At 49.1% G+C, this 25661-nt stretch overlaps 7 protein-coding genes across 7 annotated transcripts; 4 read left to right on the top strand and 3 right to left on the bottom strand.

Moving 5' to 3' along the window:
- Positions 1 to 742: 742 nt before the first annotated feature.
- FPOAC1_000597 (uncharacterized protein) lies at positions 743 to 5810 on the top strand (the record flags this gene model as incomplete). The annotated part of the gene is made up of 8 exons (XM_044845209.1): positions 743 to 745; positions 899 to 1016; positions 1077 to 1987; positions 2036 to 2279; positions 2329 to 2455; positions 2507 to 2581; positions 3407 to 3646; positions 3746 to 5810. The coding sequence occupies 8 exons, from the start codon at positions 743 to 745 to the stop codon at positions 5808 to 5810; spliced, it is 3783 nt and encodes a 1260-aa protein (XP_044711125.1).
- A 355-nt stretch (positions 5811 to 6165) lies between these two features.
- Positions 6166 to 9142, bottom strand: FPOAC1_000596 (uncharacterized protein; the record flags this gene model as incomplete). Its single annotated transcript, XM_044845208.1, has 4 exons — positions 6166 to 7498; positions 7546 to 8287; positions 8342 to 8849; positions 8915 to 9142. The coding sequence occupies 4 exons, from the start codon at positions 9140 to 9142 to the stop codon at positions 6166 to 6168; spliced, it is 2811 nt and encodes a 936-aa protein (XP_044711124.1).
- Positions 9143 to 12308: 3166 nt separating this feature from the next.
- On the top strand, positions 12309 to 14586 carry FPOAC1_000595 (uncharacterized protein; the record flags this gene model as incomplete). Its single annotated transcript, XM_044845207.1, has 7 exons — positions 12309 to 12378; positions 12443 to 12462; positions 12519 to 12619; positions 12673 to 12903; positions 12955 to 13563; positions 13620 to 14467; positions 14522 to 14586. The coding sequence occupies 7 exons, from the start codon at positions 12309 to 12311 to the stop codon at positions 14584 to 14586; spliced, it is 1944 nt and encodes a 647-aa protein (XP_044711123.1).
- Positions 14587 to 16712: 2126 nt separating this feature from the next.
- FPOAC1_000594 (uncharacterized protein) lies at positions 16713 to 18453 on the top strand (the record flags this gene model as incomplete). Its single annotated transcript, XM_044845206.1, has 5 exons — positions 16713 to 16796; positions 16866 to 17000; positions 17058 to 17208; positions 17259 to 17997; positions 18054 to 18453. 5 exons carry the CDS (start codon positions 16713 to 16715, stop codon positions 18451 to 18453), a joined length of 1509 nt encoding a protein of 502 aa, XP_044711122.1.
- Positions 18454 to 19133: 680 nt separating this feature from the next.
- FPOAC1_000593 (uncharacterized protein) lies at positions 19134 to 20776 on the bottom strand (the record flags this gene model as incomplete). The annotated part of the gene is made up of 3 exons (XM_044845205.1): positions 19134 to 19493; positions 19549 to 20115; positions 20168 to 20776. The coding sequence occupies 3 exons, from the start codon at positions 20774 to 20776 to the stop codon at positions 19134 to 19136; spliced, it is 1536 nt and encodes a 511-aa protein (XP_044711121.1).
- Positions 20777 to 21237: 461 nt separating this feature from the next.
- Positions 21238 to 21476, top strand: FPOAC1_000592 (uncharacterized protein; the record flags this gene model as incomplete). The annotated part of the gene is made up of 2 exons (XM_044845204.1): positions 21238 to 21345; positions 21414 to 21476. 2 exons carry the CDS (start codon positions 21238 to 21240, stop codon positions 21474 to 21476), a joined length of 171 nt encoding a protein of 56 aa, XP_044711120.1.
- A 2223-nt stretch (positions 21477 to 23699) lies between these two features.
- On the bottom strand, positions 23700 to 25498 carry FPOAC1_000591 (uncharacterized protein; the record flags this gene model as incomplete). Its single annotated transcript, XM_044845203.1, has 2 exons — positions 23700 to 23795; positions 23849 to 25498. The coding sequence occupies 2 exons, from the start codon at positions 25496 to 25498 to the stop codon at positions 23700 to 23702; spliced, it is 1746 nt and encodes a 581-aa protein (XP_044711119.1).
- Positions 25499 to 25661: the final 163 nt, after the last annotated feature.

Below are 25661 nucleotides of genomic sequence, written 5' to 3'. Positions count from 1 at the left end.
GGATATGTATATTACACACCAATACTCTCTGCTTCTTTTAGTATCAATGTCACCCAACTGCTGCCCCTTTTTTTAGACATGGCCCCCAATGAAATCATCATTACAGCACTGCTTACATCTTGTCTCCAAGATCTCATCGAATCAACAGTCTGAGGCCCGGGCCTAGCGTAATGCAGCAATCACTAGAGCTGACAGTCAAAGGATTTTACTAACTTTTAGTCCGAGTCTATGTCTCAGCTTGGACCTGGCATTTCTTGTCCTCAGCTGCCTCTTGTACAGATCTGCACAATCCCCGATGCAGCTTGTAGTATCGCCTCGCCCCGAGGATCGACGATTGGCTGCATCTCCTCACAGAGTCCGTCCGTAGGGAATCGGTCATGAATTCTAGACGAAAGAAAATAAAAGTCCAATAGTTTCCTTGAAATGTGTGTGGCGGTCAAGTTATGATTGAGTTGAGCTGAAGAATTAGTCTGACAGAGAGACTGTCATATGACAACTCCGGTTGGATATTCGGTCCAAGAATGCCAATTATCGTCCGTCCCAAAAAGGATGTGAGAAATCAATTTCCTGATTCCAGTCAGAAGCACCTGAATAATCCACATTTGTCATCTGTCTCTCATTCTCAATCACCACCAGAGGATTGTTTGTATCTCAAAGTTATCTCAGCTCCACCAGGATCAGAGACGTGTCCATCATTTCGTCTCCCAGACGCTGTTGCTGGCACACGGCTTTCTTCTCAATAATGGTATGCCACGTTTCAAGCTCTATATCTGAGGTTGTATCTTTATAGTTCAATTGCCTCTTCGTCCATGAATAGACAACCAGCTCTTGTATTACCTACCCGTAACTCGGGTATCTCCTAAGTCATCATCCTTTCCTTTACTAATAGCAAGTTCAGACAAGCACAGACACTACTATCGAAACTCTCTCAGGGCTACGTACAGCTCGAAAGGTTATGGAGTATAACTCGTCAGTTGAAGACTTTCGAGATGAGGAATATCCGAATATGGCCCAAGGTGTGTCGAATCAATCTCACCCATTCTCATCCTTCGGTTCTACTAATGCCGGTATTACAGGGGCTTATCTTGATCACGGAGGAACCACCATATATGCGAGGTCTCTTATAACCGGCTTTTCACAGGCTATGACAGGCAACCTTTGGGGTAACCCGCACTCTGAAAACCTCCCTGCGAAATTGTCGGGCAAGATGGTGGACAGCATCCGTGCAAAGACACTCGATTTTCTAGGCGCTGACCCAGAGCACTTCGATCTCGTCTTTGTTGCCAACGCTACAGCAGCTATAAGGCTTGTTGCCGACGCATTTCGCGACCTGGGAGAAAAGACGCCGACCAAAGGCTTCTGGTACGGATGCCATGGAGAAGCGCACACGAGTCTCATTGGAATCCGGGCGCTCGCAGAAGGAGACTATCGTTGCTTTGACGACGACGAAAGTGTTGAGGAATGGTTATCTCGACCTTTTAGCTGCCAGACCCAAAAAGGAAAACCACCGAGTCTGGGCTTGTTCGCATATCCGGGTCAGTCGAATCTTAGTGGACGACGCTTGCCCAAGACTTGGCCGAGAAGGATTCGTAAACACCCTCAACTCAGAAACACCTATACCCTTTTTGATGCAGCAGCTTTGGCTATGACAAGTTCCTTGAGTTCCTTATTCGAAGACCCTTTAGGTGCGCCGGATTTTACTTGTCTCTCGCTTTACAAGATTTTTGGATTTCCTGACTTGGGAGCTCTGGTTGTAAGACGAGCCTCAGGACATGTATTGTGTCTACGGAGGTATTTCGGCGGGGGTACGGTGGCTCAGTTGTCACCATTGAAGGACACTCGTGTTATGAAAAAGGTGCCTGGTCTGGGGAACAGATACATGTCGTGGGATATTCATGAAGGGCTTGAGGACGGCACATTGCCGTTTCACAGTATATTGGCGCTTGGTATCGCGATTGATACGCATCTCAGACTGTACGGCTCCATGGTAAGTCATGACACGTTATTTGTAAACGAGCTAAGCTGACACCCTCAGGATATCATATCTCGCCACTGCTGCCACCTCGCTCGCTCGTTATATGAACGGCTAACAGATCTTAAACATCGAAACGGTTCACAAGTAATCGAACTATACGCCGATGACCCTGTCAGGTACGGCGATCCTTCAGCACAAGGGCCGACTTTTGCTTTCAATGTCATGAGGGAGGACGGTTCATACGTGCCTTGGACAGAGGTAGAAAGACTTGCCAATAAAGCTGGAGTATATATTCGAGCAGGGGGTGAGTATATTGTGTCGGTTTTGGTAACAGCTACTGACTAGATGTCTAGGCGTTTGTTGTCCCGGCGGAGTTGCCCAGGCCTTGAAATATGAAGAGTGGGAATGGGATCGCATCTTCTCAAGTGGCCATGCCTGTGGCTCAACCGAGATGGCCGTCGTACACAACAAACCGACTGGGTATGTCTGTCCAGGTCCGACAGTGTAGGAAACAATTACTGACCAAGACAGTATCGTCCGTGCAAGTTTGGGCGCTATGACGACCAAACGTGATATAGAGGCTTTCGTCTCGTTCCTACAAAACGAGTTCGTCTTTAAAAGCACAGCCATGCCACTGTTGATGGGATCATCGAACGAGTTACCTTTTCGAGAGTCGTTTCTCTATTCAATGCGCAATGTATCTGACATGGAGCATATAATGAGCTAGATGGAGTAATTGGTGATGGGGTATTGGCTTTTTAACCGGATGTAATAACGGTATCAGTTTAGAATATCGTGAAGATGTTTAGGCTGTACAAATCGGGAACAAATGAGAGATCTTGCATAGGTATACTTGGTCATGACTTGTACATGGATCATAATGTCAATATTATGTCAAATGCTACTTGACCGTCCAAGTAATGATGAGTCGCTGTTGAGTCATTCATTCTCTTTATGTAAAAAACTGGTGGTGAATTTTGCTAAGAGTGTTGGTCTTCAAGAATTGAATACAAGTTTGAAACATGGACAAGTTGAGCTTGGTTGCCGCTAGTTGCATCCCTCATATCAATATCGTACCTTCACGTGATTTCATCATAGCAACAACTTCACAGAAGGCGGCAATTCACAAACCCAAGCAAACACAAATTCATGACAAAACGAGGTATCGTCTTGTTTGTTTATTTCTAGTCAAATTATCCACAGTATTTTATATTGTTTATACCGTAAACAAAAGTTATCAGCGTCTCGATTCTTTTCTTCTCTTTTTTTCTCCTCGCCCACTCATTTCGTCCCTCATGAAATCATCGCGATCAGATTCTCTATCTATACCCCACGTCGCCAATTCTAGCCCACACCCTTGATCCTCTCTACGCATGCGACCTACCCGCTACGATTTTATGTCGCATGCATATGAAATATTCTTTACTATAGCACTTATGCTGCCACTTCAATCGTGAAAATGGCAAAGAAAAAGAGCAAGCAAGTTGCTGCTGCTTCTGGTAGTGAGGGGCAGAATGCGACCCTCGACGAAGCTTCACCAACGCAAACACAACCTTCCACCACTGCGAGCTCAAATTCAAGTACGAATGAAGGTCAAAAAAAGAAGCCAAAAGCTTCCAGGGAATTGCCCTCGACAGCTTCTTCGCAGACACTTAACATTTGTCGAAACAAGTAGGTCCCAATCTTTGCGCTGCCGGATCTGCTCAATAAGCTGCCTGTTTGCGATTTGTTGGGTGCACAACAGACATATTGACACTCATCCTCACTTAGGCATTGGCGGTACATATCCTCCTATCATGGACCTTGGCTACAAATGCCCATCGAGATCCTCGAAACAATCGCAAACATCAATTACAACACCCCACGACCTCGTCCTATCGACCCGGCCGTCCTGTTCGACCTGCTCAAGATCCGCCGTCTCGTTGACGAAGCCACAAACCTCGCTGTGAGAGCTGCTAGTGACATTGCCTCACCCGTTTTGACCAACGTGCATGGCGGTCTACCTGGTTCATCGCCTATGTCGATGCTGGGCATGATAGGACCAGGCCATGGGATGAAATTGAGCCACAAGCGCAAGTCGCAGATGAGAGAGCAGGCGAGCCAGAAGCTTAGTCGTGCGTACCATCTCGATGAAATAGCTTGTAGCGTTGCGACAATGCAGGGCGCATCAACAATAGAGGAAATTGGTGCTGTTGTCTTGCAACGTAACCCACAGGATCTCGATGCTAAATATGTGCATTTCTTCCATGAGAAGATCCCCTCCCGTCAAATGGCCGAGTCTACCAGCCTAGAGTCATTGACAGAGATTATATCTGAGAAGCCCAACGAGAGTGAGGCTCTGCGCACTCGCGCCGTCGTCAGAACCTTCAAAGAAGACTACGAAGGCGCTGCTCATGACCTCACGGCCGCCCTTGCTGTGTGTCGAATACATCAACAGCCCCATCGGCCAAACGAGGAAACCAATTCGAAGCTGTCGCATACAGGTAAGCGTTGGCGGCAGGAGGTTGTTCCAGCAGAAAAAGATCAGCCGACTAGCTTAGAAATCCAGCTGTGTTTCCTACGTGCATCAGCGTACCTATCGTGCGCCTGCCAACACATTGAAGACGGCCTTTCTTCACCTCGAAAGCAGAATGGCCATGCAGAATCAGATCAGTCAGACGGAAAACCCAGTACAGAATCCAACGGCCAGGAACCGGACGAAAACTCTCTTCGTAAACAAGCCGAGGCGCGAAAGCTTGTCAAAAAATACGCAAAGTGGGCGCTCAGAGACTTGCTCGCCTTTCTGTCGCATTTCGAGTACGCACCCAACCTGCCAAACCTAATCGTCAAGGATTTCAATGATCGGGTGAATTTATCCGCACAGGGTGCACGCAATCCTCGACCATCTGAAGCAACATACCTCCTTGAACCATACACCACATACACCCTCGCCGAGCTCTTCGCCGCTGTCCCTCCCTCAGATCTGCCCCCTTATCCTAATGAAGATGTCACAAACCCCGACGAACAAACTCAGTCGTCAGATAAACCGAAAGTGTGCGAAGGGTCGAGTTATCACCCCCTTATGACTGACGCTCTCCACTCACTTCTCCTTTGTCACTGTCTCATCCAGACCTCAGCCAAAGAGCTCCAGCGCCACACTTATATGGCGGCACGCCTGATACGCCTAGCTGATGGGTACCCAATCTTTCAAGCGTGTCGCTCTCCAGCACGGTCTGACTGGTTAGAAGTCCTCCGCCGTGCTGATGACAGTTGGCTCCAGCTTAGCGCATCATGGGACACTCTCTGTACGCCCGCTCCACTTCCTTTCCACTACGATCCCCTTCAACACGGTGCCACAAGTGCGAACACGGGCGCCTCTCGTAAAGAGGCTGCAGCCGCCGCCGCATCTCTGATCAATGGTGGCTCCAGCACGGAGAAACCTGCGCCAAGCCCCGAGGAACTGCGCCGACAACGCCTGCGCGAGCGCGACCAGAGGGTTCGCGTGGCTCTCAGTGACCAGAGAGTTTGTGATGAGGATACGTTCCGCGCATCTATTGAGGCTCAGGAGAAGCGTGCAGAGCAGGAAGACCGTGCTGCCGCTGCCGCTGCCTCCCAGCCCAATGGCGCATCCAATGCCGACGGACGCCCAAGGCGATGGGTTGTCGACGACAGTGAATTCTACCCCGTTTGTACCGCGAGGGCTACCATGATTGCGCAATGGGTTTGCGAAGCACCCGTGGTCGCAAGCACTACAAGGCGCAAGAAGAGGACTAAGCGGCCCGAAGGCAAGACAGACACATTGGCCGACTCTGCGAACAAGATGAGCCTCAAAGACACTACAGCGACAATATCGTAACTGGATAATCTCTCCATGATCTGGCATTGCTTTGGTAACAATTGATTGGCAACGTAATTGATCTATCGGCCAGGTTCCCAGAACCTCTGGTTATTAAGAAGAGCATGGGTTGTTCTCCTGCGATGAGTTTGGGAACTTGTCCCATAAGCATAATAGCAGAACATATTATGACTGGGCGGATCATGAATAGTATAGATCACGATTGAGAAAAAACCAATTCTATATCCCACTTCTCTTAGGCGAAATCTAATGCTAGCTACTGATAACCTCGAGAAACTCCTTCAATGCTTGTCTGCATCATGATACTATCTAATCAGTGGCGCCATTGTATCCCAAGTCCCAATTCCAAAAATCTTCAGTACCATCTGTTAGTCGTCACCGTACCTCCATTTAGGAAAGCATCAATGTCGCCCATGCCCTCCGTCTCCAACACATTCATTAGTTCGAGTTGCTGAGATTGCGTAAGGCTGCCGTGGCGAGCAAAGCCGTAGTCGAATTGAGGAACCGGAGCATTTCCACCATTAACATTCTGCAATCCGAGACCAGAGTTTGACATGTCGCCGTAGTTCCCAGGGTGGGCCATAGAATCGTTGAAGAAACTGTTGCTCATATTGCTGAACGTATATGGGTTGATGAAAGGTGCAGGAGGCGAGAACCAATTGGCGGTATTGTTTAGTGCAGGCAGAGGCCGCTGTTGAGGAACCGACTGGGGGTGTTGTGGTACAGCAAACATGGGACCTTGTTGAGATGGCTCGATCTTAATGGGTGGTGACATGCTGTTCTGCACAGGCACCATGGGAACCCCAATTGGTGACGTACTTTGCATGATGGGTGTCGGATGGGCCGTCATGGTATTTTGAGGCGACAACGTATTGCTGGGTGTTGGTGTCGCCATATTGCCAGTGGGAACGGAATCTGGGGGCGTCGGAAGTTGCTCGGAAAGATGGTCTGGAGGCGAAGTCATATGCTGCTCTGGGGTTGTGGTGGCAGGCGGTGTTGGGTCGTCCATCATAGTTTCGCCAGGTTGCATAAAGTCTGGAGGGAAATACGAGAACCTCCGACCTGTGGTTTCATTGCTAGCAGGGTTGAAAAAGATGGAGTTGGACCTGAAGCTAGGTTGAGGAGGAGGAAAATTGGGGTCAAAGGCGTATGCATTCATGGTCTCCGGCGTTGAGTTGAAGATCTGGTTAAACTGGGGTGCGTTCTGAAAAGAAGCTTGCTGAGCATTGTTTTGGAAAGCGTCTGGGGAGTTGGGGTCTGCAAAGGACGGGGGCGTATTGAAGAAGTTCGTTGTCTGTCCAGTCATGGGTCGTTCATCGTAGCCCTGTAGACACGCTTTGGAGAAGATGGAGTAAAGCTGTGAGGCTGATGCAGATCCTGGCCATCTTTCTGCACAGCGTTCCAAAACATCCAATGAAGTATTGATCAGGCTCTCGACCTCACTTCGTGGATGAGTTTGTCGTACCTCGGGATATGAAACGGCCCATAGGAGCGTGTTGAGAGACATATTTACCGTCAAGAGGAAAACCCACGTAATATCCGCCCCACTATCCATTTGTTTGGAATTCAATTGCATGATGTATGCTGAGCTGTCGAAACAAATTGCAGCGGCGCGAGGTGATGGCTTTGGCACTTGGGGAGAGGGCCGGTACATGAATATCCTCATTTGGTGATATCGGCCAGTGAACCTATTGCATGTTAGCAGTGAATAAGATGACATGAATAGAGTTCATACCAGGGCTTGCACCAGTCAGGCTTTGAAGGTGATGTGTCCAGCCATTCCTTGTTCATACTCTCGACTCTTGCATACCATGGATGGCTGTCGTCCTTTGGCTCGTCCTTCTTCTTCTCATACAGAACCCTTCGAATTTCTGCTTGGTACATTCTCATCTTGTAAAAGTGAATGGCAACAAGTTTGCGTTCGCTAGGCGGGCCAGGCTGGATGCCCTGTTCTGTGATGTTCTCGTCATCGACAGTTTCGAAGAATTCGACATCTAATCGGTCGTCCCCTGTCGCAAAGTTGTTAGGCCTTCCCATACTGTGCGCTAAACCATATTCCATGGCGGCTACAGTCCAGATAATTCGTCGTCGCATATCGATTGTTTTGGGATCCGAGTCGTAACTACTTGATATGGTCTTCTCACTAGCCAGTCCTTCCTGTTGACATATCCTGGCCGCCAGGCCGATTACGTAGTAAGTTGGCATCCTCGTGGGGGTAAGAAGCGAGTATTGTCCGAGGAGTACAAGGCATTGTAGCGTCTTGATGTCTTTCTGGCGAACGACGTCTTCCAATAATTTCATTGCCGCCAAATAATAACTGTCTGCTAAACCAGCATATTGCGTGTCTAACTTTTGTAAGCTAATGGCCACAAGCATTCTGACGACAAAGAGTCGGTATGGGTCGTTGTCGCCATTATAGACCGCGTCAAGATCCTGTAACAGGTCTTTTTCGTGCAAAACGGGCCAAAAGAGTTGAGCTGTGATATGTTAGCATCAAAAAGCAATTCCCTATCTAGCTCTCGTCAACCTACCTTTTTGATTAAAGATTTCCAACAACTTGTCCGCCACAGCTCTTGTTGGCAGGCTTTCGGCTGGATGCTGGCTGACCATTGGGTAGCTCTTTCTCCTAGCCGCAGGTCCAGTTACCTGGATAGACTGCATGCGAGCCTGCCTGGTACGAACGCTGGGGATAAGATCGGAGATGCGCTTTGAATCTGTATATCGCTTCGCTTGCTCCATAACAAGACGAGTCATGGCAATGCCGCTACTGGGTCCCAAATATCGATGGGTTTCGTCACCGCCATTGAGGCGGACCAGTCCACCGGGCCGTACCATATCCTCGTTGCTCTTGGGATAGTCGTTCTCATCATCCGTGAATTGACTGAGCTCCGCTTCAAGCTGCCTAACTTTGTCTTGCAACTTGATAACATACTGCCGGTTGATCTTGCGACCTTTGGCTGCATCTAAATATTCGCATGTAGACCCTGATCTTTCACAAGGCAGACAACGGGGTAAGGTGGGATCGCATCGTGTTTTTCTCTGCGCAAAAGTTTGTTAGCATGGAAACTCAATATTTAAGCCGGCGCAAGTGGGTGTGTAGGTACTTGTCGACAACGGCAGCAGGCCGTTAAAGTGTGGGCAATGCGGTGGCCCGAACCGTCTCCATCCGAAGTCTCGTCGGCCTTCTGCATCGGTTTTCTAAATGTCTGCTGTTGCTGTTGCATTTGCGGTTGGTATTGAGCCATGTGATGCTGAGGATGGCCCATGAAAACAGGATTTTGGCGTGGTGCGACATGGCTGAAGCCCTGTCGAAAGATGTCTGCCGGATCCATTGGGCACGTTGGCGGAATCGCCTACAAGACGGTTCAGTTTTGATTACGCGCAAGCATCCGATGTCCGATGTTGTTAATGTCGTGAGGCCGGTACGCCGAGGGGGAGGCACTGTCACAGGGAACGGGAACAGGAACAGGGCACAAGGATGGGCCGGTCGTGGGAGAAAGCGAAACGAAGCGATGACGATAGACTCAAATAACAGATCTGGGTGGTTTATCCAAGCCGAGGGATAGGACGATACGGATGCGCTGGCCAGAGAATAACCACAGCCTGAATATCAACAGAACGTCGTGAGATGATTATGCTGTAAGAGTTCTTCAGAGCCACAGATAAAGCGGTTGTGTACAGATGAATGGTCGGATGTAGGTACGTCAAACAGCAAGGTACAGTAGGCCCCAGTCTTAGTAGTGAGGGAAGGAGGGGCAAGGCATGGAAGCAAACCAGGACCTGACGGCAAAGGTCAGACAATGATAGCTGATGATTGGCTCCACTGACTGCCTATGCAGGGTAAAAGAAGTCGATATAGCGGGGGAGATTGGGCTGGGTTTTAGTGAAAGGGGACGATAGAGGTCGATGCTCGTTGCTAAACGATTCGTTAGTGAGACCCTGGGAAGTACCTAGTCAAATGACAGACTCCGCACTTGTTGATCTGTCGAAAGCGGTACGAGGTTAAGCAGTGAGGTATGTTGCCGCATCACCACTGCCGTGTTGTAGTTATTTAGCGTATAATTAGCAGTCAGTCAGTTGGCCGAGATGAGTGGAGGCTATTATGGAAATTACAAGAGAAATTATCTTCTTTACTAATCTATTTCTCGTCTCAGTCTAGGTCTAGGTCTTCACCACGGTCCGTTTACATATTTGTTTTGACCTGTTGCCTAGACCAAGTAGAGTTTTGCAACTCTTGTGATATGGATACTAAAGTCCCTGAGCTGGCTGTATCACTTACGCACTGGTTGGTCGGTTGTTTCATCCACAGTTTCATTGATTCAGTCAGGTTCAAGTGCTATTAATGAAAATTGGGTTTTATCTCGCGTGGACTGGTCTGAGCTTCTCTAGTGTAGATCCTTGGATGGCAGGTAGTTAATTGTGCTGCAGAACTATTCGGCCAAACCCGCGATATGTACTCTGTAGGTACGTTGTTAAAGATTCATGGCTTTTGGAGTATGTAAGCCATGGCCTGCAAACTATGTGGTAGGTGCTGGTGTCCAACACAACTTGTGGCTTGCTCACTGAGAAAAGTCCGAACTGGCATAGATTTCTGCAAGCCATACTTTACTTTGTTACATAGTAGTTATATGCCAATAAACTGACTCCCTCAGCAATACGTAAAAGATCTATCAAGATTCCTTATTGCAAATTCATCCAGGGTCAAAGACCACACAAACACAAATCTCAACCGGAGACTGGGACACGTCACTATACGGGCTGTTTCACTTGATAGCCTGTTGAGATTCAACAACTGGTTACTGAGTGGAACATGAAGCCTCACCGAGTACGGGGCTGGGACTGGGGCTGGCCGGTACGGCATTTCTTTGCCGTTTGCATCCTACATCTGAGGCTTTGCAGTCATGGAGTCTGTGTTACGCCACTACGGGCAAATATAAGCCCAATGGACCAAGTCACACATGGATGACTTGTGCGAACAAAGGTCTTCCAGTTCTGCTGCGGTATCTTGATCAGTGGCCCATAACCTTGCCTTGCCTTGCCCTAAGATCCCAGGATCTGATAGCTGGACATCCCCCTGTCAAGGCATTCTTTCGGGTGACAGATCCGGATCATAGCTGGGCACCGCCCCAAGACCTGAGTTTCTCAGTCCTATGCCGAAACTAGAGGTAAAGTCGGCACTGTTCTGCACGCAAAGTACATACATTGGCGTTTTTCGGCCGTATTTAAGGTATTAAGTTGACGTGCATCAGGGACAAGGATACGGACCTCCCGTCTACTATTATAGGTAGGCAGTGCATCGTGTGTTAGTAAGACATCTTGCAGGTACATCTAATATGATTTAGAATTTGAATTCTTGCGACAAACCTTGGTGATGATGTGATGAATAATTCTAAGCTCAAGAGAGTTGTATGGATGTTGCCATAGCACGACTGCATTATCAGTAGGTAGGTAGGTACCTTAGTGGTCCAAATAAAAGTTGAATAGAGTTTACTGTTGTATCCATGGTCAACCGAGGCAGTCGCGAAGCGGCTAGAGAGAGAAGCGTGTAGTTACCTGCGAGCTTACCTAGGTACTTACCTACTTTCTACCTTCTACTTGAACTTGGGTTATTCATCCCGTCATCGAGGACCGCCTTATCTTTTACACTCGTGTTAGACCAAACTCTGACACGACATCAACATCAGCAGAGATAAATGCAATTTATCTAGTTCATATGATTGTGCATTCACGTCGTCTGCGCCTCTACATAGTTATTTACTCTGTATACATGATCTTGAACTGTCCACGCCATCGGCCCCACCCTATGCAACAACCTGTTTGAGGGACACGACCGTGTGAGAGAAATTGGAACAGCACCTTACTTTTGTTGTTACCCAAGTCCCTTTTTTTGTTCTGTTATTGTTGTCAATTCTGTTCTTCTTTCCCACAACCTGAACCTGACTTGGCCGATATCGAACCAAAGCCAGAATCGGTTAAGCAGTACCAAAATACTCTTTGACGCACCGAGTCCCCGACTATCATTCCTTTGTTTGATGATTGTCCCGCAACCGTCCACTCAAAACCGAGTCAACCAACGACGCCACAACACAGTGGATTGACTGCCCGCACCAGGACCTCGCCCATTTCCCACGCCCCTTTTTATTGTACTTCTGGTCACCGACAAGGCTGAGGGAGACCCTGCAGTGCTCAGCTGCAATCTCTTCATTGTTGGAGACGGAAGCTGAGATTCAACACCAATCGATTGGTCGTCATCTGTCCTCGTTTGCCTGCCAGCCTGATCCTTGTGGCCTTGAGTGTCCCGCTTCCAAGTGGAGAAATTTGACGACATTCCTCCAACAGTCACCCCAGACTTATTCCATCGATTGCCCTCTCTTGTGAGTTCCCATTACGACTGTTGTTTTCCCCTGGCTGGATTTGCATAATACTAGTCCAGTACAACCGTTTGTCGGATTTGCGACATAAGACAGCCGGGGATTTCATACTTCAGTTTGCGACAAAATGCCCCGTCCAAGTTTCTCCCACAACCCTCTTCTCAGGGTGTCCCGGCCTGTGTCAGCCTGCTCCCGGTGTAAGTGTCGAACCAACTTGTTCTTGGAAGATTCTTGGAAATGCTGATTTGTCGGATCTTATAGGCCGTGCTGCAAAAGTCAAGGTGAGAAAACAGACAATTTTGTACATGCATTAGGAGTAGGGGCTAACACTGTTTAGTGTGATGGTAAACTGCCAGCCTGCACAGCTTGCGAAAAGGCTGGCCGATCAAATGAGTGCTCGGCGGCTAATGACCAATTCGCGAGGGGCAAAGAAAGAAGGTTAGTTACTGAACTGAAAGTTGAATCCATGTTTTGCTCTAACTCATGTCTAGTTACGTGGCTGCATTAGAATTGCGAATAGAGAAGCTTGAAAAGAGACTGCAATTTGCCAAGTCGCGCAAAGCATCGGTTGCAATGCATGACACAGATGCATCGGCTTTTAATGTACAACAGATGGATCGTAGGGACTCACTTGCCCTTATTCGCGCTGCTATACATCGCAAGGCTGCCCATAAGAGGGAAACTCTGGATGTCAATTCCCTTGTATCTGACTTTGGATTCCTGTGAGTATGGTGACTGAGTTGGCGTTATTGTTTCAACTGACATGTCGGCAGATCTGTCAATGCCACGACACGAGATTTTGAGCCTATATCGACAAACATGACATTTGCGAGATTGGTGTTGGCAGCAACTACAAATGATGCTCTTCCGGAATCTCCTGAGGCCTGTCTGCCTGCAAGACCAACTGCTCATGCGCTTGTTCAGCATTATATGGACAATATCTACTCATTGTTCCCCTGTATTTCCGAAACTGCACTTCTAACCGCCATCGACGACATGTACGACAAAAACAACAGCCGAACTATTCAACACTCGGAGTATTGGATGGTGTACATGATTCTCGCCATTGGCTCTATGTCCCAAAGTCGGCGTAGCCAAGATACTCACTACCAGGATGGTCTCAAGTATGCTGCAAGAGCCATGAACCATGCGGATGAAGCCCTTGCCCCAGGATACGTCACACAAATACAGTCGCTACTCCTGCTCACGCAATATGCTATGTTAGATCCTGCGCACTTTGATAGTTGGCACTCGATAGGATTTACAGCACGCGCCATTGTCGACTTGGGCTTTCATCAGGATCCTCCTTTGTCTTCAGCGTCTGACAAATCTGCTTTAGATATGCGTCGTAAGATCTTCTATTGCGTATACGCACTCGATCGGTAGGCTCTCTCTTTCCTTGTCGATGGAAAATACGCAAGCTGACCCTTGTTTATAGTACAATTAGCATGGTCTATGCCAGGACATTCTCGTTCACTGATGATACGGTTAATGTCGCATTTCCTCAGGCGTCCGGCAACGCGAGACGAGGGTCAGCCTCAGGTGTCCTTTCTGGGCCTCAATCAGCTGACCCGGCCCTGCTACTCTTTCAACTTCGACGAGCGCAATCGCATTGGTATCAAGATTTATATCAGTCTGGGTCAGTTCCTCTGCAAGACCCGGTCTCCTATGTCTGGAGGATGTGTCTCGATATGCGGGAATGGCAAGACACTCTGCCAAACAACCTTGCTCCCGAGATCCGGCAATTGTTTGATCAGGAGCTAAGGTACAGCTATGTTTACTGTATTGCACCCTCTGCCAGAGCACCTAATATCACCGATTACAACCGTATCTTGATATTTGAGCATTCTATGGCTTATCTCGACACTGCCCACGACATCGCACAAAGCGGGCAGAATTCGGGGTTCTACACGTACCACGACGTCATGAGGATCTTTTTTATGGCAAGCCAGTTTCTCGCGGTTCTACGGGACGCAGAAGACATGCTACTATCAGGAATGCCAGTGCCAATTCCAATCGCACGCCCCGGCTCTGCTCCTGCCCCTCCGCTTCCAAGGCGATTGCAACCTCAAGGAATTAACGGGGAAGATAATCTCGACCGGAGCCTGAGGTGTCTAGATAAAGTCTCGCTGACCTTGAACATCTTCGGAGAACGCTGGGTAGATGCCTCACATTTGAGGGAAAATTTTGGTATGATCTCACTAGAAGTGGTGGGGCGTCTATCGGAGAGGAGGCAAAGGCGTGATACTGCTAGAGAACAGTATCAGTCACAGTATCAGAGCAGAGGTATGCCACCTCAAAGCCAAGGTGGCTATCAAGCGCAGAACTCACACCAGACAGAGGGGATGCAATGGGCAGGAGTCGATGTTACACACATGATGCGTGGCGGTTACCCACCACAATAAGCCTTGGGGGTGTGACTTGTGGAAAGTGGTGAAGAAGAATCTCCAACGGTGTCTTCAGTCGGTAGGAGTTTACGGTACACTCATAACCAATGTTCCAGGAGGTGGTCAATGAGGACGATCACCATTGACTCGTGAATAGGCGTATTTGTATTAAGGTTCTATTTTTGTATCGAGACGTTATTAGAAAGAGATCAGGCTGATATGACTGACAGTTTTGAGGTTTGGTATTGGCCTCTAACAGCAGTATATTGGAAGAATGCAAAGACATGATACCATTAAGGAGAAAGACTTGGTGTTGGTTAGTGCCTCGGCGTCACGTTGCCGGTCAAGCAACTGTTTCCCTACTAGCCCCAAGACTAAACAACAATATCACAGCCTATCTGGCAGCAACAACAATGGTATATGTCCCCTGATACTAGGATGTGATACAAATGCAGGAGGCGCATGATTGATGAGATGTGTCTTGTCAACCATTGGCCATTGAACGGGTTGTTATTAGTGGAGGGTTACCACCCGATAGATCGACCTTGGCATTCGATATTACGGCACGGGTGAATGTTTTTTATCCAAGTAGAATGGTCGAGGTTGAACATGACAGCTCCGGAGAGAGTGCAAGGTCGGGCCGGGGAGGGAAAACCAAGTCTTGGCTGAGCGCAGAGCTGGGTGCTTCGCGATCCAGGATTTGGGGTACGAGGTGCTATTTTGAATTAAACACGCCATTTACTGAGTGACTTCAGTCTTGATCAAGGAGCGGCTGACCTATATGAAGTGGCTTCTCAGTTCATTTGGAGGGCCCCGGTGTTTTGGAGTTCACGCAGTCAGTGGATTCAATGCTATTGAAGGAACGCTGTGCTACAGATATAAGTCTACATTCGTTAAGAGACAATAAAGCATCTAGTCTACAGTTATTGCTTGCTTCATTTTTCTCCCACCAGATTCCTCCATTCTCCATAACTCATGCCAACTATTAACCAGATATCCAACCTTGCCAAGGTAAAATGCCAATGCGGGGAACCGAGATTGCAAGCGGTCTACTCCGCACGGGGTGAATGGGAAAATCGTGGAGGTGGAGAAACGTTGACGACTTGGCTAAGACTGAGCGGGTCTAGTACGGGCAGAGTTAAGTGCAATTACAGTACAGTCTAGCTGGACGGATAAATTGAGATGCGTAAATATTCCACCAATCGTGGCTTTTGATCTGGTACGGTACATACGATACGGCTATCATCAGCCGCAGGATGCATCTTCCCCCCATTCTCCACTCCAAAATTGGCAGCAGGCGCCGAGCTGGTGGAGGAGTTGGCATGGGTTGACGCCAAGGGCACACGGAACTCGGCACCGCGTGGGAGCATCTTTGGTCTATTCTTTGATATTATAGATGGAATTCTTGAGTCTGACCTTTGGATCGTATGAATCGTGGGGGAGGAGGTATCTTTGGGGGTTTCGATTTATGGGACAATAGTTTAAGTCTAAGTTGACTTGCGGGGGTTTCCGATAATGGCTGTCGGTCTGGTCTGAATTGACAATGAATGGATACTACACTACTACTACGTCTCGTGTTTCGACAGTTAAGCGAGCAATATCAATGTCAAGATAAGCACCTAATGATATGCGCGTGAAACGTTTTCTATGAGATAAGTCATGGCCTATCAAAGGCCGAGATAAAGGCGCATGAAAACTGCAAAAACAAACCTATGTTTTGGTTCCTGCTCTGTTGGTAAACTCGCAGGAACTTTAGAAAGCTACAAGGAAAATAAGGAATCAGTCTATCACTTAGTCGGTCAAGCTAAGCCTTTATTGACCACCTAGAGAAACACTGGTGGTGAGGAAACCGCTCGCGTCCTCAATGGCAATCGTAGCTGCCATCTGGGGTTTCCTGGTAGACAAGGCAAGTAGTCTGGGGTCTGGGGGGCAAGAGATGACTCTAGACCCAAGTCTGGGGGTTGCTTCCTCAACTCGGATAGAGATAAAAGAAACACTGGGGAAGCTTCAATCTTGGTCCCTTTCCTACTCTGCTCCTTGTCTCCTTCACCTCTAATTCTCTTCTCACTTCTTTGGTCTCCTTATCTGGGAATAGATAGGATAACCTTGTACAGGCAAAAGGAGCAAGACCAAACACCGCCAACATGCCTAGCAAGACCAGAACCTACAACTGGTTCATTGCCATGGTAGCAGCGTCTTGTATGACGCTCTACGGCTTTGACTCCAGTGTTTTCAATGCAAGTCCATGAGCTTTCAGTCTCTTGCTCGGAACATCCCGACTAACTTGAGCTCCTCAGGCCCTCCAAGCTTCCGAAAACTGGCTCAACTGGTTCAACCTCGATCTCAAGGAAGATAGTTACACTGTCGGTTTGATCAACACTTGCTACACAATCGGTGCCATCGTCAGTGGTTTCTTCATTGGTGGTCCTCTGGTACGTTCAACAAAAACATAACAACCATGCAAACAGTATACTCATTGCTACATATAGGCTGATTGGCTTGGTCGACGTGCTGGTATGGGAATTGGATGTTTCATCACCATTATCGCAGCTATCATCCAGGCCTTTGCTCCTAAGGGCAAACTTGGAGTCTTTATCCTTGGCCGTGTTCTCATCGGTATTGGTCAGGGTACTGCTCTTAGTAAGTCACCGATTATAATTTACTTCTGTGTAAATACTGATTTTCTCCAGCCGCCGGACCCGTCTATATCGGTGAAGTCTCTCCCGCTGAGATTCGAGGTCAAGTCATGACCTTCTGGCAACTTTTCTACTCGGTCGGTGCCTTCATCGCCTACTGGATCAACTACGCTTGTGGAAAGAACCGTGAGAAGCTTGGAGAGTGGGACTGGCGCATGGTTGTTATCTTCCAGGTCCTCGTCCCTATTCTCGTCATCATATTGCTCCCATTCCAGCCCGAGTCTCCTCGTTTCCTCATCAAGAAAGGCAAAGTCGATGACGCCCGAGCCGCCCTTCGCCGCATCCGAGATACCGAGGAAGAGGTCGAAGAAGAAGTCTTGGGTATCCAAGCCGCTATCGAGTACGAAAAGGAGGCCATTAGCCCTGGATACCGTGCACTTTTCAAGGACCCCTCTCTCAGAAAGCGTTTCGGTATCGCTGTTGTTCTCAACGTCGGTCAGCAGCTCACCGGTCAAGGTACACTCAACACCTACTCTACTTCCATTTACAAGCAAGTTTGGACCTCGACCGAGAAAATCAACCTCATCAACGCCTTATGGGCCACTATGGGTATCCTGTTCACACTCAACGCTGTTTGGACTGCTGATCGCTTTGGCCGTCGCTGGATCTTCATGGTTGGTGCCGTTGGTATGGCTGCTTGCATGCTGATTGTGCCTATCATCGGTCTCGCTACTCCTAACCCCAAAACTGAACCCTCTGCTATTGGTATTGTTGTCATGCTCTACCTCTTCATGTAAGTTACATGGCTGGCTCGGATTGTTTGGGTTGATGCTAATATACTATTTACAGTTTCTTCTACAAGCCTTCGTGGGGTGCTGGTGTATGGATGTGGACCAGTGAAGTCTTCTCAGCCAACGTCCGAACCCAGGCCGTCGGTATGGCTTCCCAATGCCAGAATGTGGCCAACACCATCTTCCAGCAGTTCTTCCCCACTTTCCTCGCCAAGACCGGCCTCAAGTGCCTATTCTTCTTTTTCGGTGTTAACATCCTGCTCGCCATCTTTGTCTTCTTCTGTGTCCCTGAGACCAAGGGCATTGCCCTTGAGCACATGGACACTGTCTTCGGTGGTGTCGACCACTCAGAGAAGGGAGCCCAGATGCTCGGTACTGATGTTCCCCATCCCGATACTCAGCAGTTCAAGGACGGTGCTGAGATCCAGCAGAGCGAGAAGAAGCGCGAGTCTGTATAGAGGATATATTGTAGTGATTGGACATACAAGTTATGGGAGATCTTTATAGTGGCAGAATCTTCAATGGCGAGGTTGAATAGTGACAAGCAGCTGAGTTTCAACTGGATAATGAGATGTTTTCGACTTCAAATCATTCCCGCTCGCCCATTTAGTACAACTGATAGTCTGACTCACGTCCTAGTTTTAGCCTGTACACTATTTCACTTATATGTTCTTCCTGCTTTTACCATGGTTATGGCGGTGACTAATTAGCATAGCTGAACATTCTCATAGTTGCCGTTATAAAACTCAACTCGTCCATAAATAGGCAATATGCCATTCTTTGCTGAATACAACTTATGAGATTATAAATTGGACCACGATCAATATCTTGTCCGCAAGGCTCTTGTAGTCGTTCAAACATCATGACTTCACAGAATAAACGAAACTCCAAATTAGTTGATAACGACAGTGATCGCTATTCTTCTACCAAAGTATATACAATAGAGGCAAAAGTCGCTTTTTTACTGCGCGATACAAAAGAAGGGCAAGAAAGAGCATAAAGCAATCGACAAGCTGGAAAACCAACCCCTTTCCCACATCAAGCAACCATCTTCGTCCCTCCCCAAGACAATTTCGCAGGAATCATCCTCTCACCATACCTTTTCAGAGTCCAGATATGGCGTGATCTGGCGGCGAATTTACTGGCACTGGTAGTAGAAGTCGTTGATCTTCTTGCAGGTGAAAGGAGACTTGCAAGCAGTAGGACCGCTGTAGTTGGTACCACCACACTGGCCCCACTGGTCAACGGTACCGGGGTTGGTAGGGTTGGTAGGGTTGGGGTTGGTGGGGTTAGTGGGCTGAGGCTGGGTGCCCTCCTTGTTGTAGGTGCTGCCGATGGGACCGAACTTGATGTTGGAGAAGGCAACCTTGGAGTTGGGGACGTTCTTCTCAAGGTCGGCAGGCACACCAGAGGATGTGGAGCAAGATCCTCGCTGAGAGCCGAGCGCAGTAGAGTCAGTGGGGTAGGTAGAGTCGAGCCAGAGCATGTTGGAGTGGTGCTATGTATAGGTCAGTATCATTTACATGGTGAACTTGGAATTCGATAATACTTACGTCGTGCCAGAGAGACATAACAAGAACCATGGGAGCCTCGAGCGCATCGCTCATACCGTTCCAAGCACCCTTCTTGGCAAAATCATCGATGTCGCCAAAGACCTTCTTCTGGGTGGTGCAGAAGTCAGAGGTGAGAGAGCTTCCGGGGTTTCCAGCGATCTTGGACTCAGAGTTGGCAATGACCTTGCCGTTCTGGACGTAGAGACGAGTAATCTCAGAGAGACGGCCGTTGCTGCCCTTGTGGAACTGGGTGACAACAGTAACCTTCTTGGTGGTGTCGACGTTGAAGCCGGATCCAGGACCGTAGAAGGTCTTGTTACCCTGACGGTAGGCGTTGAAATCGCAACCGTCAGCATCACAAGTTCCGCCGTAACGGTCGTTGGAGTAAGTTCCACCACACGAGTCACCAGTGCAAGCGTGTTGAGTGAGCTTGGTGCAAGGGTGAGGAGTGTAGGCAGTGGAGATGGAGTTGGCCTCCCAGATGTCCATCTCGGGGCAGCATGTGCCCAGGTTACCAATACCACCGTTGACATCGCTCTTAGAGGGCTCCCAGCCATCAGAGTTGGCCTTTATTGCATGTTAGCTTTCACTCCGAGGTAGAAGTGGATTTGAAGCTTACCTGACCGTTGATGAACTTCACATCACGGGGGCACTGGGCGTCGCAGTAACCAGTACCGTACTTGGCTCCAGCCTTGTTGCCAGGGTACTTGGCCTTGCCACCGTCGGCGTCCATGCTGACGAAGTACAGAGCACCGTTCAGACCACAGCCGATGTTTGAAACATCGACATCAAAGGTGAACTCGTTACCCAGGAGCTGGAACATCTGGTAGGTGTTCTCGTCCTCCATGAGGTAAGTACGGCTACCGATGTTGGTACCATAGGATCCCTTTGTGACGAAAGAGAGACTGAGCTGGTTGCCGCTGGAGGTAATTCCGTATGTGCTGGCGTAATCGGCGCCGTCGACACAGCACTTCTCAGCACAGACCTTTCCACTGGTGCAAACGGAGGTGTCCCACTTGTTACCGGTGTAGCAGTTGGTAGATCCGGACACTTGGTGAGTCCATCGCCAGTTGGCATCAATGGTGACAGATCCCTGAACGTTGCTGCATCCGCTAGATGTACACTTGGACCAGGTCAAGGCAGGCTTGGTCTCGGTGGTGAGAGAGCAAACTTGCTGAGCCCGAACGGCTGCAATGAGCGCCGAGGCGGTGGCGATAGCGCGATACATTGTGAACGAAAGCTGAACCGGTGGATAGATGAGTGGACTGGAGAAGATGTGATGAGGAGTGCGGTGAAGTTGATCTGGTCTGGGGACTCAAGCTTGTTATATACTTGGATTGTGTACATGGACGAAACGATGCGGAACTACCAAGATCTCCGTTTCACCGTTGACTAACTCGAACATAGTATGATCAAAAAGAGAAGCCGTAGTGCCGATGAGGCTCCATTCTCACATCTCCAGACAGAGATCGGGTTCCGGGCCGCGACCCCTCTGACAGGAGAAGGTATGATTGTCAACGTTTGCCTTGCAGAGCCGGGCTTGTCGAAGCTAGGTAGAGTGTAGCTCCAAAGCGGCGACATATCGGAGAGGCGGGCGTATGGGTGAGCAAGTTCCTGGGTCGATCTCCGCAGTAGACTCAATTGTGTATAGTAGATGGCAGATGCGTCTCTACAAAGGTGAAAGCAACAATGAGACCGGTCCGTCGTTCCCGAAGGGGAGAGCTGTTGACCTCCGAAGAGGCTGTACCCGCGAAGATCCCCCATTGGACAATCGTCAAGCCTCGGACTGGTGACGGCGTATATGAGGAGTCCATATTTGTCTTGCTGCGGAGACCTTCTTTCACAAGAAAACTACGACAAAATAGGATGCTGTCCGTTTCCGGGCCGTCGCTTCCATCGCCTATCGACCTGAGAGCAATGGAGCATAGACTAGAATTACAAAGAGATCGTGAGGTGGTTCAGCAAGTGCCCCTGAAGAGCTAAGTAAGAGGAAACAGCCATCCTATCGTTTTGTTCAGGCGGATCTTCGTCTGGGATTAGATTAGCCGTACCATCTGGCCAAGCGGTTAACCCCATACTTAAACGGTAGGCCAAGACGGTTTCCTGTTTGCCACTACTTAGGCGTGGGATCTTCCAGGTATACAGTACTTTTGTAGCTTTCATACAAAAGCAACATGGAGAAACCGTTTTTCAGACCCCACATGGGTCTTTTGCCACGGTTTGACGCTTCGAAGAAACATGACCTGCAACACAAGGATATGCTTGCTCTTCATGAAGCCCGTGGTTTTGGATCGAGCCAACATCCAACTGAACACATGCTTAATGCATATCATTCCTTCCACGGTGAAGAAACCACTGGTATCGCAGGCTCTGTCGGGTGTTCCTATCAGGTATTAGGTTACTTGATATGTCACTCGTGTTGATATCTGCGTGTGTAATTCGCAGCAACCAGTTTCGCACATGAAGCATCGTGTCTCCATCCTGGACATTACGGCTTGTGCCAGTTAAAGAATCCACGGTACTTCGGGATTCCGTCCGACCGCTTAAAAGAAGTATCGCGGTCCAACTTCTGTAAATTTGAACCTGCTCATGCGTTCATTTCCCGCCCATGCTCATGCCGAATAACAGAGGGTTTGGGTCAGCTGCTGGGTGTTGTGGAGGCTGTAGAAATTAAACCCCTGGCATAATATGGCCAGGTCAGGCAGTGAAGAAACCCGTCGTCCAGATTCAGCAGTTTCGGATACATCATGACCGAGATAGTGTTCCGGTCCCTGTCATATGCCGATTATATGCCAGGATCCTGCTGCCGATTGTATGAAGCCTCGCCAGGCAACCAGTTAAGCCACTTTTGTGACTGGTGATCTCATGTGATGACTGGTAAAGTTGCATGCCAGAATCCGATACAAATGTTACAGTGTAGCTGCGGTTGTATTCTCAACAGCATGAAATGTGTGTGGTAGTCAATTAAAGCTCTTCCAATCCGTCCAATTTGGTGGCTCAAAGTCGAGCAGTAATGCGACTTCGATCTGAACAGCCGCTTGCCGCGACAATGGAAAGTTCGTAGCTCGTAAATGATACCATTTCGAGCCACGGAGCATCGCCAACGATATGGTCCGGAGCCCGAAACCCTGCATAAAATGGTCATGTCTTCTTCGGCTCGAACCGCCTTGGTAGTCTTGCCAAGTCAGCCTGAACTTGATACTCCACACTCAAGGCAAGTAAGAGGTGATCTCCACACGTGGATGTGTTCCGGGGATATTGGGATAGCCCATTTCAGAAGTGCGGGGTGAAAGTGCAGGTAGTTGACCGACGGATTAGATCGTGGAGGACCTTCTTCCGTTCTGTCCCAAAGCGTAAGGCGACTTTGCCTTTGATGGTTCGATAGGCAACGCGATGCAATACAATTGCAAGGGCCTATGGCTGATTGTCATATTGTAGTTAGCGGCGTCATGTGGTGCTGGTGGAGCGTAGTTGCTTCCAAAATCCGTTCTTGTTAATGGGAGAATGAGGCTGTCATGGTTTGGATAGGGAAGTACCTAGACAAAGAGGCAGGTCAAGTTGCCCCACGTGACCTTTACCTCAACATCAATACAACTCCTATTATCTGACAGACCACTCGGCCATAATATGCTGACCTATTGTCCATTGAAATATCACTTCAGGTTAAGAGTAGCCGGATATATTTCAGCATGTAATAATATCCAGAGAGGTATCACCAACACCCCTTAAAACCACCTATATTCATGAATACTACAAGGATGCATAATTCGATGGTCTCTCCATCTCCTCCCTCCGACCAGCAATTAACAACGACAAAGTGTATCGTTCGCTTGAGGAATCCCAATCCTCCCTAGACGCCATATAATCATCCCTTCCAATTCCACCGCCCCCAAAAAAGCTTTTGCTCGCAAAAACGAAGACACCCAAATGTAACTGGCTATCAGCATGATGCTTCGCCACTATCTCTCTCCTAGCACTCCGATAACGGGGCACATCCCATTCCATTAGGTCGTTATTTAGGGGCCAGGTTTAGGGGCCAAGGGCTGCAGCTTTCGGCTTGCCCGTCCATTGCTCTTACACGGCGTATTTGCAGGTTTCTTCAGGTGAGAGTCTGAGTTTTTTACCAGTTGGTTTTGCTCCTCTAGGGTTTCCTAAACCGCACGGACATCTGGAAGATGGAGGTTTTTACTCTGGCGAGGTAGTCTCTGATCACGCTCGTAAAGGTAGCCACAGTTGGCACACAAAGTCTGAGCAAAGTTAGCAACGAACCAGTCAACCCATCTTGATATGTCAATCTTACCCTTGGTCCTGCTGGGCCGTCTCTGACAGCCCAAACGCTTGTGCCCCATATCCTGCAGTGCATGCACCTCCACTGGAATCTCTCTTGATCTGTCAGAGCACCACCACCTCCCCCATAGCCACCGACATCAGGCGTGCCTCGTCCTCCAGGCGTACCACCCCGTCCAAGCGGGCTCAAGCTTCGGAAACGACGCTTCTTCTTAGAGCGTTCACCTCGACCCATTCTCTCTTCTTCAACCTCCATCGGTGCCCCAAAAGGTGTGCCTCCAAGCATACCTGTTGTAGAACTGAACCGTGCCGTCTCACGGCGCAACCGCCGAACTTCACGTTCGCGGTCACCTTCTCTCTTCTCAATCTCTTCCTTGCTAAGAAATTCCACCTTGGGCTCCCAATCATCGCCGAGGTGTTCCGGTTCGTATCTCCAGCCAGCTTCTGAGCCATGAGCAGCATCATTTGGCAGCTCTTGCTGTAGACCACCCCATCCGGCAACTAGACCTCCTGCCTCACATGCTTCCTTCTTCAGTCGCAGTACAGCCTCGTATATGGCATGGGTCATCGCCGGGATCCATTCTCCTGTCAATCCAAGATCCGTACAAGTAACCTTGGCAAATGCCTCAGCAGTGCCAGGGGGGTGTAAAAGAGACCACTCAAACTTGTCAGTGTAGAGCATGGACGCTAGGTTGAGACTTAAGTTGATAATGCATCGGTAAGTATCGTCGGGGTTGTAATCATCTGAATCGGGAAGTATCGGTGTTGCCTCTGCGGTAACATCAGGAGCTTGAGTTTGTGAGGGAGTTGCCGCACCTCCTGTCTGCGCTGGTGTGTCAGGCCGAGAAGTGCCTCGAATAGCGGACGCTGGAGAATCATCCCGAGACTTGAGCGCAAAGCTAGGCCGTGGCGTCAATGCGGTCGTCGTAGGTTGCTGGACAGAGGCGGCTTGTTGATCGCTATGGAACAAAGGATGCAGTGCGACACCCGAGTATTCTTCGAGCTGTGTCCGGATTTGCTTGCTGATCTCAGCGATAGCGGCTTGTCGATTTGGCAGATCCAGATCTTGCACCAACGTCTGGGCGAACTGGTCGGTCGAGATGAGCGTTTCGTGAAGATTCCAGCAAAATATGTCTCGAAGCTTATAAGGCACCGTCGCCTCCTGTTGACGGTACTGGGGGAGTGAAGTGTCCGCCGTGTTAGGGTTGGGCGTTGGATATGGAGCTGGAGGAATAAACGCAGGAACGTCCAGATCGATTCGAATAGGAATCAGAGTAAGAGGGAGTGTCGCCTGGATAGCGTTCTGCTGATCGCTCCTCAGCAGCTTGTGCTTTGCTATCCAATCGCGCCAGATGCCCTGTACTTCGACTGGCCCCTTGGTGTCTTTGCCAACCTTGTCGGCGAGGTCTTGTCTAGTGGCCGAGTCCTCCTTGCGCAAGCTCCGCAATCCCGTTGGTCGTCGACGCGGATCGTCGCTATCGTCTTCCAGGTCGTCATAACCATCTTCAGCGTAATTAATGATGGTCGTTCCTCGCTTGGTGGTCCTCGAAACGGGGCCGGCGGGCGCGCTGCTTGGTAGAACAGGCGTGATGAGAGAGTTGTTGTAGGCGCGGAGTCGCGGCGCATAGCTCGATAAGAACGCTTGGGGCTTTGATCGTTCCATTGTGTGCGTTATAGGACCTCGACGGTCATCTCATGCCGCGGAAAAGGGAGCTAGACCAACACGTGAAGGGCCTTCTATGGCTATTGCCCCAGTACGCTTTGGAGCTAGGACCCTGGCGCAAATGACAATATTCACGCGATAATAGCAATAGTTGTGCTACAGC

The sequence above is a fragment of the Fusarium poae genome, chromosome 1 (genome assembly GCF_019609905.1).
Source record: "Fusarium poae strain DAOMC 252244 chromosome 1, whole genome shotgun sequence".
Classification (NCBI taxonomy): domain Eukaryota; kingdom Fungi; phylum Ascomycota; class Sordariomycetes; order Hypocreales; family Nectriaceae; genus Fusarium; species Fusarium poae.
The sequence above is the reverse complement of the archived record's forward strand: the minus strand, read 5'-3'. Positions and strand labels throughout refer to the sequence as shown.